Source organism: Ips typographus, linkage group LG1 (assembly GCF_016097725.1).
Source record: "Ips typographus isolate SLU linkage group LG1, UJ_Ityp_2.0, whole genome shotgun sequence".
NCBI classification, from domain to species: Eukaryota; Metazoa; Arthropoda; class Insecta; order Coleoptera; family Curculionidae; genus Ips; species Ips typographus.
The window spans coordinates 26,397,827-26,417,136 of record NC_138422.1 but is presented as its reverse complement, the minus strand read 5'-3'; the positions used below and the strand labels follow the sequence as shown (position 1 = coordinate 26,417,136).

Here is a 19,310-nt window from a genome sequence, read left to right as displayed (position 1 = left end):
ACAGTCGGCAAAAGTAAAAACTGATTAGCATTGCAAAAAATATATTTGCATTTATAGCGTGGCGCGCACATTTCACTAGTTTATGGTCAGATCACCCCATCAGTTTCGAATTCTTCGGCCTCATCAGTAATCATAGTAGTGTCCCAGTTTGCCGATGTAGGGCGCTATGGAGGCCACATCCTCGCAATCCGGGATCATTTTGCCTTTGAATTTGAGGCAAGAATCTGCGCACAATTGTCCTTGGAAATAGGGACCGTACATTTTCTTACACTGGGCGCAGTTTCTTATACACACCCCTACAAGAAAATTGTTGACCACCTTGACCATCATTTTCTGTTTGGAAAACTCACCTATGGAATTAGCGTCTGCAGTTTCAACGCAAATGACAGCCAAAAGGGTCATGACGAAGATCTTCAACAGACTAGGTGACATCTTAAAAAAAACAACAGGAAGATGCACGTGCGATTATTTACAATCGCCGATCAGGTGAATCGGTGATTACGTGCGGCCACGTGTAATATGAACTAGTAAATGTTTGATATGTCAACTTTTTAAAGCGTTTTAAGACAAAGAAATTGGCCGGCCAGGCTCGGACTGGCCATGGGAATATTCCATCGGTGGGATTTGCGTTCGACGCATTTTCTTCAGGTAAACCCGTGCATTTTTCGACCTGGATTAACAAACGTATCACGGTGACTTTATTATTTCAATTAGGTTCAAAAATCTCAATTACAGGTGTCCAGAGTGCGACAAAACTTGCTCAAAAGAAAAAAATTTGAACCGACTTTTTAGTAGTCAGCTGGATCTAGGATAGACATTTTATAAAAAAATAAACTAATATTAAGTAGGTAAATAGTCTCAAGACACAAAAGTAGTTCAGATTACTGGTTTTATTATGCGTTGTTATGAACCAAAATTAAGTTTATGATTACGACTAAGCGTTATACACTTTTTTTTTAGAAAATATATTTTTGGTTTAATGTAACAAATTGTTCAAGAAGTTTCGAGCTCATAAGAATCTGAAAATTAATTATATTGAACATGTTTGGATTAAAATATGGTTTTCCCAATGCACATTAAGTGACAAATTCCTGATCGGTTTTTACGGAAAAAGTTATCAGATTTAAGTGATAAAATGCAGATACAGAAGTCTACAATCATTACAGCCACTAAAAGCATCATCATATTTATAAGTGAATAAGCAACTTCACACTTTGAAAAAATTTCAATTAGTGTTTTATAAATCAATTAAAATTTTTTGATGATATTAGTTAACATTGTTGATAACTTAGCAATTTTTGTTAATAACATTTCTGCGATAATTTGGCTACAGTAGAGTAGCTGATTTCTGGAGAAAAATTGTGAAAGACTTTCAAAAAATGTGGCTGTTTTCATATAATCGAACAATAATGTAATCGTCAAATGTATTGTTTCCAATATATTTTAGTCAGGCAGTACAATAGTACTCTACAGGATGCCTCATCTCATTTCTACACCGGTATAGAAATTTAAAATTTATCCAAAAAAAATCATCATAAGAAGAGAAGGCATACATGCATAGTAATGTTCGAGACAGAGATGAAGAAAAACTTTTTTAGTGACATGTGTCAGTTTGCTGGAATGGATATAACGTCATTTGGTAGCTATACTCAACATTTCAGACTTTCTGATGAAGTGCTCATGTGATCAACTAGCAAATAAGATCACATTTATGTTAGCAAACTGTGACAAATGTCACTAATGACGTTTTTCTTCATCATTTTTAGAAGAATAATTAGCAATTTAAGTGAAATCAGACTCAGACTCAGAGTCGATCGACTTATACTCACTACTCCACTGTGTGAATATGGACTACTACTTTTCGAATTAGCAATTTCCATATACCTATTTATTATTATACTCTATACTAAGTACCAATACTTACTAAAAGAGATATTTACATACAAGCTTCAATATATTTTTTTTGTTTTCAGTTAAACTAGGTGAGCATTGTTTGATTTCAAATAGCCAATGCAATAACAAATGCTATGTATTACAATGGCCAAATTTCAAACATCCAGTGGGATTGCAGCATTTAAGTGCTAAGAAATCCATAAGGAACTACAAACATTCGGTTAATAACGATAAGAAAACGGCGAAAACTAATTCGATAGAAGAAAAAAAGGAAAAGTTTAAATCAAAAGACACATAGATACTAGTCTATTCTAACCTTTATCTATCTATTCATCCATATAACAAACATTTCTTAGTTTTATATGCTGTAGTTTTATTACTGTATAGGTATATTTATTAAAAGTTGTGCAAGATAAACATTCTTCATATCAGATGATCCACAATCAAAATGTCAAGATTGAATATTTAATGGGATTAAATAGTTTTTCAGTGTTAAATATTTTCCATCAATTACATTTTAAAATTCAAAAAATAATGGTATCTTCCAATGATTCTTTATTAAATAATGTTCCAAAAAGCTTCATTTTGAATGTGCAAGAATTTTAGTATGTATTATACCGGGTGATTCACGGTGATGGTACACTAGGATGTATCAAGATACAATTTTTTTTTCATTTAGCGTGTAGCCTACGTTGAGTCCAAAATCTCCAAACAAAATGTTATACCGGAGCAACGGGAAATAAGTAGCAACTTCCGATTTTCAAACACCCTGTATCAACAGATCATTTCTTAATCAGCCTCTCAGATGTTTAAAAAACAAAATCAAAGTTTGATTGGCTGTGTGATTAGTAATTTTGTAAAGCAAGTAGAAGTTTGTGTTAAAAAGAAAGACAATATCAAGAGTTCGTATTTTATTTGTCAAGACAATTCCACAAATCTCATCAGTCTACTTACATAAAGTATTTGATTTAGAAATTTTTTCGAATCAATCTAAAACCAAAGACTAATTTACAAGTGGCACATTGAAACAATACAATTTATGTAAAAATCCATGCAAGAATCGATCAACATGAAAAACATCCGAAAACTTAATCCACTTGCATTGTCACTTCTTTTTAGTCGGCAGCAAATTTTGTTCTGGTAACGAAGATATGGGATTGTTTACTCATACGTGAAATATTGTCAGCAAAAACTACTGTAAACAATAATTTAAAGTCTCAATACCTGAAAAGTTGGCTTTGCTAGTAATATACACAGGTGGTTCCATTAAAAAGTGATCTTTTGGTAATGTTGGACTACAAGGTAATTATGAATGTACTGTAGGTATTTCCACAGATTTCCCAACTTCAGCCTATATGCATTCGGTGTAAGTAAAGTCAGAAGGTTGCATTAGCAAACGTTTAAGAGCTTGAAGTTTAAATTATTATTTTAGACGTGTATTTTGCTGACAAAACAACGATTGTGTATGTATGTATTTATGGTATATGTGGGAAATCAAGTAAAAATAAATTATAAATTGTTGTTTCTTCCAGAAGAAGCTAACCTCTTTGACCGTACGTACCTTGTTATTTTTAGCTTAGCTAAAGTCTCAGCAAACTGTAGCTTTATCTTAATCCTTCTTGAATCCAGATTTTAGCATAATAATCATTCTCTGCTATACAACTTGACTTAACATGAAATGTCACTATAAGCCTACGAAATTCAGTGTGTAACAAAAGTATGTGAAGAATTAGAGTACACTTACATAATCTCGAAAACCTTCATAATCAATTTAAAAAAAAAAATAGTTTATGAAGGTTTGAAATAATGTTGTATGTGTTTTTCTGCACTTGACAGAGCAACATTTTACTTCTTTACTTTTATTCTTCCTAATCTCTCTCGACAAGAATGAAATTCTTTTTTCCACCCTGGTATAATCTACTAAATTGTAAGTTGTCGTGTCTGATATCCAACTTCCTTCCTAACAATTTAAAGTTAACCTTCCTTGTATAAACAATATAGCCATATTGTATTTTGTAATATTGCGAAACAATTTTAGACACTTCCTGAGAAAGTACGTTTTTTTTCTACCGGGGAAGACTAATCTACCGCAAATTAGACCGGTTGTTGACCGAAGGTCAGACTTTTATATACCGGATCTGTCTTTTTTTCAATTTTATTTCCGTAATTCTATCTTGACTGGTAACTGGAAGTGGAATTTCCTTATAGCGACAGTCACTACAAAAAAATTGCTACAATCAGGACAGGAGCCAGCCCATTTTCATCTCCTCTTTACTTTTTTAAACTAACATCACAAACATTTTTTTCAAGTGGGAAATACAAGTAAGCTGGCAATACGTTTGAAATACAAATTAAACTTGGTTTTAAACGGACCAAGATCAAGATCAAAAAAGGCAAGGAGCAGCTAGGAAGTTAATTTGCATTTTAACATGTGAACACACACAAGACCTTGCCGCTGTTCATGACACTGGCTTCGAGAGATTTGAACCTTTTACACGCGGGTTTTAATTAGTTACGATGGAAATTGTTTATATTTTTGTTTACAACGATTATTATGTCAATGCGGTGTCGAAACGCCGGTTACATTCCTGAAGAATGACTTTGAATTGAAAACAGATTTTCTTGCCGGAAACATCGATTACAAATCCACGTATACAACTGAATTATCCTTGCTGTAGGTCTTGGTTCCCGACCTTAAGTTTCCCATTTAAATTATTATTTAAAATTCCGATATGTTACGTAAGTGAACATTTTTACGTAATTTTGGATTAGGCACGTAGACACTTGAATCACAGATTACAAAAAATACTTAATATAAGTTACCTTAAGATTTGGGACAGAAGACTGCACTGAACCAACTGGATTCAGCTTTTCGTTTTTAAAAGGTTATATAGGATGGGTCCATTAGACCGCTCTGCGGGCGGCTATGTGGGAAAACTTGAAGTCACTCTGGATACATCAATTTGTGTAACTTAGTTTAAGAAATTAGTAGTTTTCAGATTGGTCCTTTATATATAAAGAGAGTTCAATGTCCTATATAAGTAAAACAACTTTTTGAGAAGAGTTTCTGAAGTAAATAAAGGGCAATTAAATCAATCAAATTAAATAATAATAAATAATTAAAAATAAAATGAATTAAAGATTCTAAGATTAATTATACGTTAAGTTATCTCACTATAATCTAGTGAAGTAAAATTCAGTGTGACAGGAAAATTTACCAATTTTACCAGTAAATTCAAATCTGACCATTAAATTTATGGGTATAATTGAAATTTACTTGAAAGATCTCTGTCATGGCTGTCATTAATTTGAAAAGTAATAAATCTGAATCACTAAACTTTTCATGTACCCTCTGTATAGTAGCGACACTGACGGACTGTAAAACTTCCAGGGATTAGTTTAGCAGTTCTTTGCAAACATTTTTACTTTCTATTAATTTTTTTGAAACTTTCACCGTGTCTGAGTTATTTAGCAAAAACTGGTTTAATTCAATAAATGTTCAAATCAGTTGAAGTTGTTGATTTGAAATTTGAACACCCTGTAATTTGGTTGTTTTTGGGAGTTTAGGGAGGTTGAACCACTCAAATTAACCGTCTTGAGCTCCTCTTTCCAGTGGTGTCAAGCAAAAAATTCTATCTGTAAAATTGCGTACAGGGTGACTAGGAACAGTCAACCACCATACTTTTCATGCACACCCTGAATACTTGAAGCAAAAACGGTCCTGTAAATTTACGGGGTTGGATTATAGGAGTTGATTAGAAACATTTCTGGTCTCTTGCAATTTTCAAATTGACAAAATCGCTTATAAAACCCACTTAGAGTAACCGAATCATGTTTTTAAGCACGTTTTTCGTATCCTCATTCAATTACCTGAAAAAACCCTACAGAATCAGGTAAAGTCTTGGAGCAAGGTGGTGTCAAAGTATACACTGTCAGAAAGACGGTTTGAATGGACAGTTAGGGACCAAATCGATTGTAAAACACACTTAGAGTGAGAAAAGGACTATGTTTACCACATTTTTGGAATCCTTATTAAATTTTCTATCTAATAACCTGAAAAAACATTACAACATTTGGTACAGTCAGGAAAAAAAGCGGTGTCAAAATTTGAACTTCCAGACACACAGAATTCGTAATTTACCGGTCAAATTTTCCTGGTAAAGTAAAATATTTATTTTACTGGTAAATTACCCATCACTACTATAATCATTTGACCATTGCCACTTCTTCTCTTCTTTGTTCTCTACAACGTGACAATATCATATTTGATTTCCAACGTTTCGGTTTGTAATTACCATCAGTATTTTTTTTTACGTATGGACGCCATGTTGTATATTTGAATTAAACCGTTTTCTCTGATTATGATGATGGCTCAGTCTTTAAAATCGCAACATTTATGTTTTTGCAAAAAGCGCTTTAAAATTGTCTCTCAACAATCCTTCATTAGGTCAAACAACACAAGATCAGTCAGATAATGACACAAAGCGCGCCCTGCACTAATCAATTATTAATAGATATCAATACCAAGGCATTCTTTTAAAAATAAAAATTTAGTTATTTTATCTCTCTTTTTCAGAATCTGATTTCAAAAAATAAGAACAACATTTAAAGAAATGAGGTTAATGTTCTGCAAAAACAACTTTCTAAAAAACTGATAATCCCACTTTAAAAGGTGCTGTAAAGAAGTCATTAGTTTTTTTCCTACACGGGTGCGGTAAAGTTACTTGTCCACACTGAGTGCAGTAAAGTTACTTTTTCGCACTGCAAGATTAATTTACAATAAATGTATAATACACCTGTTTACACAAAGTTTATATGTGTAGAGCGAAAATACCCATATGCACCAATCTTTTTATGAGATGTTCAAGCGAACGGGTAACTGCAGTCTCGTGCGGGAAAGTACCACTTTCCGCACTTGTTAGGTAAATAACTATTTCAATCCAAGTCAAATATTAACGTCACAAAGAAATAAAACAAAATGTGCCCGGGACACTATATTTTACTTAAAAAGTAACAAATAAATGGTGAAAGAGGTAAAAGCAGTGTTTGCCACAGTGGGTCCATGGGAAAATCATAACTTTTAATTCGTTATTAAATTAAAATGGAAAAAACAAAAAAGTTGTTATTTAATGAAGTCTTATTTACATTTACTACGGTTTCATGAGTATGGTTGGTAAAATGGACTATTACATTATTCATTACTATGCTGTTTACAGATGAGTAGCTGTTTTTTGTATCGGTATCTGTATCTAATCAACTAAAAATTGATGGTCTCAAACAACAATTTTTTATTAGGTAAATACTACCATAAAGCATCAAAAATATTTTTGCTATTCCAGCAATGCCAGATCTACGAGTTAGCCACCCAAACCGTTCAGTTTAAAAGTTTATTAGGATCCAATTAATAGAAATTTTAAATTTTGGAATTAAAAGAAATTTGATGAGTGCTGTTTTAAAAAAATTTAATCTTTCTGTCACTTCCGGGTTAAATAGAACACTCTGTATAGTATTGTATTTTTTAATTGCCCTATCAATCTCAAATATGTTTCATGTATCATAACATGTATCTATCTAGAACGGTTTGCGAGACATTGACGTTTGAAAAATGACACTTTCAAGTGTCATAACTAATAATTCTTATCTTAACTTTTTGAGATCTGTCATTTGGTAATATTTTTAATTTTGATAGGTGTATGTAAATAATTTTATAACAGTAAAATACTTGACACCTGTCAAATTTTCTAATACGACCAATAGATCTCATTCAGGTTAGGAGGTACGACACTCCAAAAACTAAAAATGTCATTTTTCAAACGTCAATATTTCGAAAACCGTTGCAGATAGCTATAGGTTATGATACATAAAAAAAATTTAAAATCTATAGGACTATTCAAAAATACAATGATATACAGGGTGTTCCATTTAAAATAAGCAAGTTGACATCTACTTATGGTTAGGGAAGTGACAAAAAGATGAAATGACTATTAAACAATGATTTTTTTTGAAAATTAAACGGTTGAAGATAGAAGAAACACTCAAAAGTTGAAGTTCTTTTAGGTGTTTGACTGAGAAAAAAAATGGTAATCCTGAAAAAAACCAAAAATCCGAAAAAGCCCAAGGTGGACCCAGTGGGACGGACGGGTTTTATCAAAATTTTCCGGGTTTTTTCGAATCCTGGGTAAAAGGAGTTATTGAAGGATATATTTTATATTGTATAATTGGTAGGTTTTAGTAATGGAGTGAAATGTTCTGTTAGGTATTTTGTCTAATAGGAAAAAGGTTTTAGGGTAGCACCTTCAGTCTAAAGAAGTATGCAAATGATTCAGTCCCCTAACCACATTTATCTTCTAAATATGGATGAAACAATCACAAATCTAACACATATTTTAGTGGTCATTTCAGTTTAGTGGATATTTATCCCTTCATTAGTACAATTTCAATTTTTTAAATATTTATAACAGTTTGACCATACCATTCAATGTGCTAGGGTAAGAAAACTGAAACTTTACCTCCTAAAACAAGTAAACCAAACTGAAAACGGACATTAGGGTAGGGATAACTGTTTTCCTTAGATGACGACATTCCAAACAAACGAAAATTATCTAAAGTAGGCCTGCAGTGAACAATAAACAGCCCCAGGTAAATTCAAAAGCCCCGCCAATCGGTGGCAGCTGCACGTCCGGGCTGAAAGGCTACGGATCGAGGGGGCCCACGCGCAAGTCAAAGCATCCGCCCTGAAAACGACCTCAGTCCCATTTTGACGCGGAGAGACGTCGCCCCACGTACCAGCCGTAACACTGAACACGTTACCCGGGCTTCGTTACGTCTGTCGCCAATCTGTATTCTGTTGTCACTTCCTTTGTGTTTTTTTGTTTGATTAGTTCGGGCCTTCGCAATTTTCAGGCAAAATTGCGAGAAATATGGAAACCACATCGACTGGACCCGTTAATATTGTGTTAAACGATGCTTGGAGGAGCTACGCCACGATTTGCAGATTGTGCCTGCAAAAAGACGGTTACATGCTGGGGATTTTCAATAATATTCAAGGCAAGGACAAAAGCATTTCGAAGAAGATTGTCGATTGCACCGCACTGCCGGTAAGTTTTATAGTTTACATTCTTAACTTTCGAACGTTTATGGTACCGGCTCAATATTGATTTTACCCATTTTCGTGTGTTTTATGAGGTTTTTGGCATGCATATTCCAGCCCTTAAACGCAAAATCACAAACCATGCAAAATGCAGCCATTTTGTCTACATTTTATAATCGTAAACGTGCCGGATGGGATGTTGCCGGATTTACTACTTAATCCCATCAATAAACAATTCTTATTAAAACGTGACAAAGTGGTATAGCTCTCGAACACGTTTGCAAACTACTCCAGTAAGTTTAAGTATGCAAACGTTACACGTGATTGCTAATGTCTAACTAGATTTCTACAATTACCCTTCAGAGTAGAAAGAAACAGTAGAGATTCCACAAAAAAAAAGTTTTAGTAAATTTTTTGGCAACGTGGCGACCACATGTGACGTTTGTCAGTTGTCGCTTTCTGTCGGCTTGGTTCGCTGCCCCGCCCTCTATTTTCAGTTTGAAACAAAGATTCCTTAACCTCTCAAAAATCAGCTGACGTTTGTTTGTTTATCTCTTAACAAATTATGCTCTCATTGATTTTAGGATTTTTATTATTTCATAAGTTTAAAACACGAAAAATTGATACATTTTATGGTTACTTCCCTTACCTAATTTGACTTTTTTTGTCAACTTTGTGCCAATTCTAAGAAAGTTTTAACATTAGGAATTTCTTATCAAATTATGTTTCTTGTAATAACCATTTACAAACCAACCAAAAAAACCAAATAAATGACCTCTTAATACGTTTTTCAGCTCGTTTTACAGGGTGAGCCAACCGGTTTACATCTGTCATTTGTAACTAACTTGGGTATTTATTAAATACTTAAAATAGATTTTTTTTAGAAATTGTTTACTAAGTTTGTTTTTAACAATTTTGATAGGGTTGCATGTGAGAAAGACATGTCATCCTTAATTTTTTTATCAGTCCACTGTTTCACAACTATTCTTAATTCACTCTATCAAAAACCATAATAATTGCTGTAATTTATAATTTTTGCTTCACATGGTCTTTTAATGTAAATTGTGCCCAGATAAGTAGGTATGTTACTTAGGCCCACTTCTGTAATGTTACAGTTCAATGAAGACTGTAGTTTTTCTATGCTTATTAGTAATTTTAGACATTAAACCACCATATCAACTGTCTAGTAGATTGATAAACTAAACCTAGGTATACAGTTGCTCATTAATAGATTGTTATAAATAATAAAATTAAATATGTTTGCACACATTTGCCTTACTATTATAACAGCTGTTTGTAAATCGGTCTCGTAATACTTTAAACAAAGTCTAAGTTAAGTTTGGTTTTGACTGGGACAATTCAGTTAAAAAAAGTTACTTTCTAAACCAAACTTAAATTAAGGGTGGTTTAAAATGCTTTTTTTTGTGTTTATTTTACCTAATTTAAGGTTTTTAGTTATACATATATCATTTGCTGTGCATTAGAACCCTTTTGGAACCAAATAAAAAATTGAAAATTTTGACAAAAAATGTCATTTTTCGAATTTTTGAAAGGTTCAAAGTGAGTTCATAATGAGTGGTTATTTCAGCTTTGCTGTGCATTGGAACTCTTATGCAGCAAAATAAAAATTTGCCAAAAATGCACTTTTTATCAAAACTGTCATTTTTTGTATTTTTGAAAGGTTGGAACTTTTTTATTTGAACTCGTATCAATTTCGCTAAACCGCCATTAGAAAGAGGATAAAAAATACTACAAAATGAGCCAAAACCCGCCTCTCTAACTCCTCACGTAACCGAGATATTGAATTTTAAAAAGTACTTTAAAAAAACCTCTAATACCTCCCCATTCTTTTAATTTTTTTGAAAAATGAAAAATTTTAAAGTATTTGTCGATAATAAAATATACCCATAGAATCCCTCCTTATAAAGAAGGCTGAAAATCTATTTCAGGGATATTTTACCTGACATTACATACTATTTCTTAGTATCTACCAACTATCAAAACTTTCTTAGCCTTTTAAGAAAACGAAGGAACAAAACTGTTTTATCAGGAAAATAAAGCTGTAAATTTTAATTTCAGGTTGTTTCAGTTTACTGTATAAAAGAATATGTCTGACACTATTGTTTGTTATTCTATTAAATTAACAATTATGATAAAACGAATATGAAGATGCTCCTATAATTTTCTTCATTTTTCTTGCCAAAATTTAGTTAGGTACATATTGTATGGACTTTATTTATAAATCAATATAGGATTCAAAAATGCATTTTTGGGTTTGTCCAGAATTGAGGTAAAGGGTCAAAATTCATAAGCAAGGTTTTAAAAGACTAAAAGGCAGCTTTACGATATAGAAATAAGTAACTATAGCATTTAATGTATAGTCAAGTAAGTAAACAATAGAGAGGCGTCTTATAATAAATGGAATAATGGTCTGTTATTTTGTTTATTATGGTTTATGATATTTGAGCTTGTGTATTAGAAAAAGGTTAACACATACAACAGTTTTTCAAGTTGACGTGGCTTAATATAATGATTATTATTCAGCTTTCTTGAAACAAACTTGTACCGAAAACCAAAAAACGATAACGTCCTAATTTTCAATTTTGAAGCAGTTTCCAACAGAAAATCAGAGAAATATCGGCTTTGATGCGGTTGGTGACAGTTAATGAGGGCAATTATATAGGTGTAGGTATACTGAAGTACAAGTATACGTAAAATCTTTGAGATTACTGAGAAGTAATAACTTTTTTCTATGTCTTATTTTTTGAAACTACGATGAATCTAACGTCATTCCAGTTAATCCAGTTTATTATGATTTTCCGTATAGAGGTCTAGAAAATGAAAATTATTCATATGACATCTACGAATTAGAATAATTATTGTTCTGAGCAAAGATGGAACAAAATTGGTACAACACGTTCCAAATGAACGTTAAATATAGCTAATAAGCACAGTTGAAATAATTAAAGAAGCATTCAACTACTTGCCACATTAAAAATTTAAGACCAATGTGTTTTGAGTTGTGGATATGCTAAACTTATCATTTTTATAGGTTCGACAAGGAGACGGACTTCCTAACGTAATATGCCACCGGTGCCTGTACAAAATCGAATTTTGCCTGGAATTCCGCCAAACCTGCTTCATATCCGATGCAACATTGCGTCAACTAAGCGGATTGGCAAAGGAAGCTAGCACTGACCAAACATCCACCCAAATGCCTTTTTACGATCAGATTCTCAACGGTGGAGAAGAGGACGCTGTGATGGTCTGTCATTTAAATATATTCATAATTAAAGCACAATTACATTTTTGATGTTGTAGGTTGTAGACCCAAACACTTTAGACTACGAATCCGAATATGAATCGGACGATGGAAGACAAAGCGATATGGAAACCAACGATCTTGAAGGCAAGAACGTTTCCATGTGTAAATTTTGCGATCACGCTTTTACTGATAAGGTATTCAAACCCGTATAACTAACTTGTTATAAGCACTTTAATATGAGTAATAATTTCAGGTTGAATGTTCAGAACACGAGACAACGGCTCATAATTCCGAGTGTCCTTACAACTGTTCGATTTGTTCGATGAATTTTGCCGATAGGTTGGTGTATTCGGCCCATATGAAAAGCGTGCATAAAAATGATAAACCTTATAATTGTCCTCAGTGCGATCGGACTTTTGCCAGACGTTCCGATCTTCGTAAACATACAATAGTGCATACCGGTAAGTTTTTGTCGAGTAAGTCCGGTTTGCAAAAACGGATTAGTTATTTGCGGCAGTTGCTATAATTATACAGTGTCCAAAAAAGTTTGATAAACACATCACAAAAGGGACTGTGTATACAGGGTGTCCAGTAAGCACATGATCATAAGGGTACTGTGACAGTCTGATGACGGTTTAACGTAATTGTCTTTAGGAAAATGTATCTGGCTTCAGTGTTATTGATGGTCAAAGTTCTTGAAAAAAATCTACTTTTCGAAATATTTCGCGAACGTTTCGATGGATTTTTATGAAACTTGCTCTGGTTCTGAGTAAGGCTCATGTTTTGATGAAAGAACCACGTCAATTTGTCTTTATTATTTGTTTTTTAATCTGATGCATTGATGCTTACTCTTTATGGTGAAATTCCACGACATACACCATTCTAATTAAACAAATAGTTTAAAAGAATTAAAAGGGTCAAAACGACGCCAATAATTAGTAAACAGGGGGAATTATCATTCATTATTATTAGTAAATATCATCATTATCATTATCATCTAGTTAATTACCTTTATACTAGAGGCTGGTGCTTCAGCACATGTTGTAATTAACAGCAGATTAAAAAGTGATAAAATCCTTCATTCAATCTATACATATTCAAATTTTTTTGTGATTCATTATAAACACATATTTATCCTGGCTTGTCTTTTTTAGGAGTAAAACCATACACATGCAGCGTATGCACGAAATCGTTCTCCAGGAACACTAACTTATCCAAACACATGAGAATACATTCCGGAACCAAGCCGTTCGTCTGCTCCAAGTGCCCTAGAACGTTCACGTCCCGAGGAGACTTGAACAGACATTCTATGATACACAGTGGCCAACGTCCCTTCAAGTAAGCCTCTTATTTTCTTTGTTAACTACTAATTAATGAACCTATTTAAATTTAGGTGTAACTACTGTCACCTATCTTTCGGTCGTAAAGACAAACTGCTACGACACGAAAAACGCCACTGGCCAGAACAAAATGCCAAAGATAAGTCAGAGGAATTGCAGATAATGAGACACGATTTAGGATTGGGCGAGTACGGTAGTTACAAATCGGCCAGCGGTGAGGAGTACGAAAAGGGAGGCGAAGATACCGAAAATCAAGAAAACATGGTAAATTTTACTTAAAATTTTTCTATTTGAGTGTAATTTTTAACTTGCATTTTAGGTTATAAATTTAGACCCCTTTAATCATAATGAGTTTGGAAGCGGAAGCGAGACACAATTACACAGGGAGAGCGAAACTGATCCTAAAGACGGCGACGCTCTAGATCACATTAGAGATGAGTTTAAGGTGGATTTGACTTTTTATTTTGACTGTTTTAATTTGACATTTATTACTTAATTAGGTACACTGCATCCTAGCATTTCTCTAATGAGTATTGTTTTTGTCAGCTGATTTACTTGGTTTAGAAAAAAAACACTCTGCTTAAAAACTGTATTGGAAACAATTTTTATTATATTTTTAACATTTTTATGACACATTTTCTACTCACTAAATGGGGTCGTGCAAATAATGTTTTTTTAAAACTTTATATTAATTTCAGACTGACGATGATACATCAAGGGACCAGAAAATGGGAGATAGCTTCTCCAGCGACCTGGACAAATCATCAACCGACTTACAAACCAAATCGTACAAATGCAACTTGTGCTCGCGGCAATTTTCCACCCCGGACAATTTGAAGTACCACATGGCAAAACACACTGGAAACCGTCCGTTTGCTTGTCCCGCTTGCGGAAAATCCTTCATCAGGAAACGGGAACTGGATCGGCACGTTGTCACCCACACCGGTTTGAAGCCGTTCAAGTGTACCAAGTGTATGAAAAGTTTCGGCAGAAAAGACAAGTTGGTGCGTCACATGCGGATTCATGATCGTCGGGACGCCCTAATGCCGAAAAAGTTCAGTGCCGATAAAATCAGAAAGCCTATTTTCCTGCAACAGATGCGGCAGAAAAAGGCTGAATAGTTTTTGCTTAGATTCTTTGTAATTTTGTATAGTTTAAACAGGTTAGTGTTCACTATTTTTCACTTGCGAATTGTTTATTATATTAATTTTATTTTTATAATGGTGTTTTAGTTGTTTCAAATCCTGTAACATTAACCTCGATATGCGGCTGCAGACATTATTTGGCTGGATCACTTAGCAAACATTTATACGTTGTGTCAGTCCGAAGTTTCTTTTTTCAAAGACTCTTTTAAACTTTTTCTAAACTTCTAAAGCATATACAGGGTTTTTCAATGAAAAGTAGCCACCCTGAATATCTTCCAAAATAATTTCTCTGTTAAAAAATGCTAAGACACGTCAACAAAGATTGCAAGGGGGACATCTTTTTACGTAGGATTTGAATTTCTGCCATCAGCCCCTTTGCCGTCATAGCCACCCCCACTAAGTTTTCAAATGGCACCATACCCTGTGTGGCACATCGTTGGAAAGGGTATTTCATAAGGAATTAATTGCACTATTTTATTTGTACATTTGCTTTGAATTGAGACCAAAAAAAATAAAAAATACGTTTTGTGTTTATTTTTTGTTAACTGCAGAAATAATAGCAAATAGCGGTTATCATTTAATTAATGGCTCAAAATAACCTCCGTTAACTTCCATACAATAATACAAGCGACTTTGGAAGAGTTCGCGAACATTTGTGAGGACTTGCGGTGTCAGTTGTCGGCATTCATGTATTATTCTCTGCCTAAGGTCTGCAATATTGGCCGGCTGTGTTGCATAGACTTTAGATTTTAAATGCGCCCATAGAAAAAAGTCCAACGGAGTGAGGTCGGGTGATCTCGCAGGCCATTCCATGGGACCACGTCTACCAATCCATCTTCCAGGAAATCGATTGTTCAGATCAGATATTCTCGAACGGGAAGTGAATAGTGTGGAGGTGCACCGTCTTGTTGGAAAATTAGTTGATTTTCAAATAAATTTTCATCATTTTCTAGTAGCTGTGTTATGGTCGGATCAACAGTGGTGTCAAGAAGCTCAAGATAAGTAGCGCCATTCAAATTACCGTCAATAAAAAACGGACCAACGATGTGGTCTCCTAAAATAACTGCCCAAACATTAAGTTTTTCTGGATATTGGGTATAGGTTTCCCTAAACCAATGTGGATTCGTGTCTGACCAATACCTACAGTTATGCCTGTTCACTTCTCCATCCAAAAAAAGACATACACTCATCACTGAAGCATCATAGTCATTTTCGTTTAATTCCTGAACCAATTTTACCTTGTATGGTTGAAAATTGTGTTTTTTTTAAATTCTCCATACACTGCTTGTCGAAACACCCGATGCATGGGAAATTTGATTTAAAGACTGATTATTATCCATTGCAACGTGTCCCAAAACAGCAATTTCAATTGGTTCATTAATAATTTGTCTTTCAGCTTGATGTTTTTTGTTTGTCACTGAACCAGTTTCCATGAATTTTTGCATCAACTTTAAGCAGTCGTGTAAACCATATTGACAATGTTCCTTCAAAACGAACTTACAAGTTGACCGACTGAGGCAAAAACATGGAATGGAAAACAGGTATTCGGTAGCGTTATCAGCAGTTTGACCAAAATAACAAAAAAATGTTTTTATTTTTTTTGGTCTCAATTCAAAGCAAATGTACAAATAAAATAGTGCAATTAATTCCTTATGAAATACCCTTTCCAACGATGTGCCACACAGGGTATGGTGCCATTTGAAAACTTAGTGGGGGTGGCTATGGCGGCAAAGGGGCTGATGGCAGAAATTCAAATCCTACGTAAAAAGATGTCCCCCTTGCAATCTTTGTTGACGTGTCTTAGCATTTTTTAACAGAGAAATTATTTTGGAAGATATTCAGGGTGGCTACTTTTCATTGAAAAATCCTGTATAGGGTGCGGCAGAAAAATTTGCTGATTTGATACACCAAATCTTTAGGATGTAAAAACAGACGGACGAAAGCCGGCTGTTTGGACATCCTATAGTTTGCCAGGACTACCGGAGATGGACGAGCTGACGAAGAAACAAGTAATGGAGGACAAGAAGAGCGCCAGAAGACTCAGAAGAGCCCCTCCGTCAGCGGGGGCATCCTTCTCCCAGGACAAAAGACGCCGATGCAACTCTGGGAACTTCCCGAAAGGGAAAATTCCTGGAGCAGTACTCTTGCTTGATCCATCTATCTGAGGCCGCATTCCCTGTCAAAGAATATTGGCGTGAGACAGATTATATGGTCGGTACCTACCTAGAACCAATAAAAATTTCTAAACCATACCGATTTTAGGGATTTATGGAGGGGATTTTATTAGCAAAACCATATTTTTTATCAAGTCGAACTATGTATGGTAGATAAATAGATACAATTAACAAGTCTTCTTATCTTCTATTCCGAACATTTTGATATACTTTGGTGTATACTTGACACTGCATCTTTAGCATGTTTTACAAATTTTAAATATTCCAAATCTCTCAGTACAGGATAGCCATGAAAATATAAAAACCTAACCAGCTCCTGCATTTGGAGTGCGTTATCATCAATCTTCTCCTATATGGAGCTATAGAATTAGTACAATTTTTCTACTATTCTGAATTTGTATTATGTTTTAATAAGTATTTTATGACAAATTAAAATTTGGTTATTTCAAAATATTTTTGTTTCTTAAATTTATATAGATTGAATAATAAAACTATAACTTACAATTTAGACTTACCAAAGAAAATAGAAATTAAACTATACTTTGTAAAATTTCTCATTTAAGCTTCTATTCTTTCTTGGCAACATTGTAGACTGTCAACTAAAAGAAAAGACGTTCCAATAAGCCGGAGTTAAGAAAGACTTGTCTCAACTAAATGTCGACTAATAGATGAAAGAATTTTCTATAGATAGCTTATAGGATTTGTATTTGTTCAGTTCGACAATATGTCAAGCTTGTACACGAGAGTTCATCAACTCGGACCAGATGCCAAAGTTCATACTTAATTTTAAGTACAATTAAACGTTTAGTCATTAATTGATCTCATACTATTTTAGCACCTCGATTTATGTTCTATTAGACTGAAATTAATTGATAAGTAAACTGTTATAACTAATGAAAATAAATTAAAATAGGAAAGTTTACTAATGCAGTTTTCCTATAATTTGTTGGCTTCTTGCCATTTTAGGACATTTTTAAGTTGCTCTACAGTGGCTTTATGTGCTCAGTTCTCTAAACTAGTTATAAACATTTATATGAATCGGATTAGCATTCTTATTTATTAAGAGTTATTGATTATTTCTCTTATTTCGAATATGGCAAGAAACCAACCGTCATCTATAATTAGGATTTAAAAGTTTCTCTTGTATTATGAGTAGTACAAAGTATGAAACAATTATTAATATTCTCTAAATTGTCGATCATTTTTAATGTTTTATGGTATAGTACTGAAACTATAATACAACCTGACAATTAATGAAAGATAAATGTAAGCTCTTAAAAGCACTCAACTAAATCGATAGTTACACTTAAGTTGATTGAAACGCTTGAATAATAGTTTACTAAGCCTGGGGCATAAGTCAAAACATTAATTTAAATTGTGACAATATACAAACATATTGAGGCTTGTTTGGCATTAGCTTCTAAAGTTTATAAATTAGTACGAACCAAGATTAGTTTAATTTTGATATTTAAGCTTTTAAGTAAGCTGTATGTGTTCCATTGTTTTGTGTGTCTTGCAATTAATAAATTAACGCTATTTTGCTCTTGCAGATGATATACATTGTTTTGTAAAAGCTTATTATTACATTAACTTTTGTTACCAATGTCAGTTAGTATATTTATGAAACACCCTGTACATTTTTATATCATTAGGTAGATAAGCATACAAGTTTTTACCATTGATTGATTACATTTGGAGAAGTAGTATCTTGATTTAGATGACTAAATCCTTGAAATATTTCAGAATTAAGAAGAAACAATTTTCTATCTCAGATGGTTGCAAAACTGAGTCAGCTTCAAAATGTTAATACATTAAAAATAGGGTAAGTTGCAAATCATGATTCCGGTACTAATAAATCATCTCAACGATCCTTCATTCGCAGGTAATCCTTGCCAAATATGTTGGCATCTTTTACTACCAAAACCAACCTGTTAAGTGACAGTAAAATTTTTCAAAAACATAGTTAGATAACCTGTCAGAAACACCAATCCATTATATCTATAGGTATACCGACCACGTCATCCAACAAGTATCCAACCATTTACTTGCCATACTTATTACTTATTCGCATTCCGGTGGGCGTACTATAGTAAACACCGAACCAAAATTATGAACGACTCTGGATATAAATAAACTAAATAGCCCGACTACACGCAAATTACATCTCGAATCTAATAATATTGAGGAGCTTTCGAAACAATCGCCTCTAAATGTAAAATTATTTTTACTGTCGATTATAACGAAGCGGAGTTTTCGTTCATAGATTTTTGACTGAGATCCACGAAAACTCTACGGTTAAAAGAACTCGGTGCCAATTCTTGACGCTTGCCAAATGGCAGGTATTTTTATTCGTTCGTATTTATTTACTGTTGCGTTTCATTTTGTAAAAATCCGAACAACGGA

The 19,310-nt window shown here is 33.6% G+C and overlaps 2 protein-coding genes and 1 long non-coding RNA gene across 10 annotated transcripts; 1 reads left to right on the top strand and 2 right to left on the bottom strand.

Moving 5' to 3' along the window:
* Window positions 1–123: 123 nt before the first annotated feature.
* Window positions 124–8,543, bottom strand: Eh (Eclosion hormone). The gene is made up of 4 exons (XM_081994980.1): window positions 8,403–8,543; window positions 4,717–4,842; window positions 351–432; window positions 124–296 (listed from the first exon to the last, which is right to left on the bottom strand). Exons 3-4 carry the CDS (start codon window positions 430–432, stop codon window positions 124–126), a joined length of 255 nt encoding a protein of 84 aa, XP_081851106.1. The 5' UTR covers window positions 4,717–4,842; window positions 8,403–8,543.
* Window positions 8,123–14,809, top strand: LOC145739582 (uncharacterized). Its single transcript, XM_081994962.1, has 9 exons — window positions 8,123–8,442; window positions 8,505–8,990; window positions 12,036–12,248; window positions 12,305–12,442; window positions 12,502–12,709; window positions 13,403–13,586; window positions 13,642–13,852; window positions 13,908–14,033; window positions 14,287–14,809. Exons 2-9 carry the CDS (start codon window positions 8,814–8,816, stop codon window positions 14,707–14,709), a joined length of 1,680 nt encoding a protein of 559 aa, XP_081851088.1. The 5' UTR covers window positions 8,123–8,442; window positions 8,505–8,813; the 3' UTR covers window positions 14,710–14,809.
* On the bottom strand, window positions 14,765–19,196 carry LOC145739680 (uncharacterized). 8 transcript variants are annotated; one of them, XR_014181171.1, is made up of 4 exons: window positions 18,922–18,963; window positions 16,717–16,909; window positions 16,585–16,680; window positions 14,765–14,949 (listed from the first exon to the last, which is right to left on the bottom strand). It is a non-coding gene; the product is annotated as an uncharacterized LOC145739680 (long non-coding RNA). The 8 variants fall into 8 exon arrangements; XR_014181180.1 differs by having other exon boundaries at window positions 16,585–16,909; XR_014181164.1 differs by lacking the exon at window positions 14,765–14,949 and having other exon boundaries at window positions 16,255–16,680.
* Window positions 19,197–19,310: the final 114 nt, after the last annotated feature.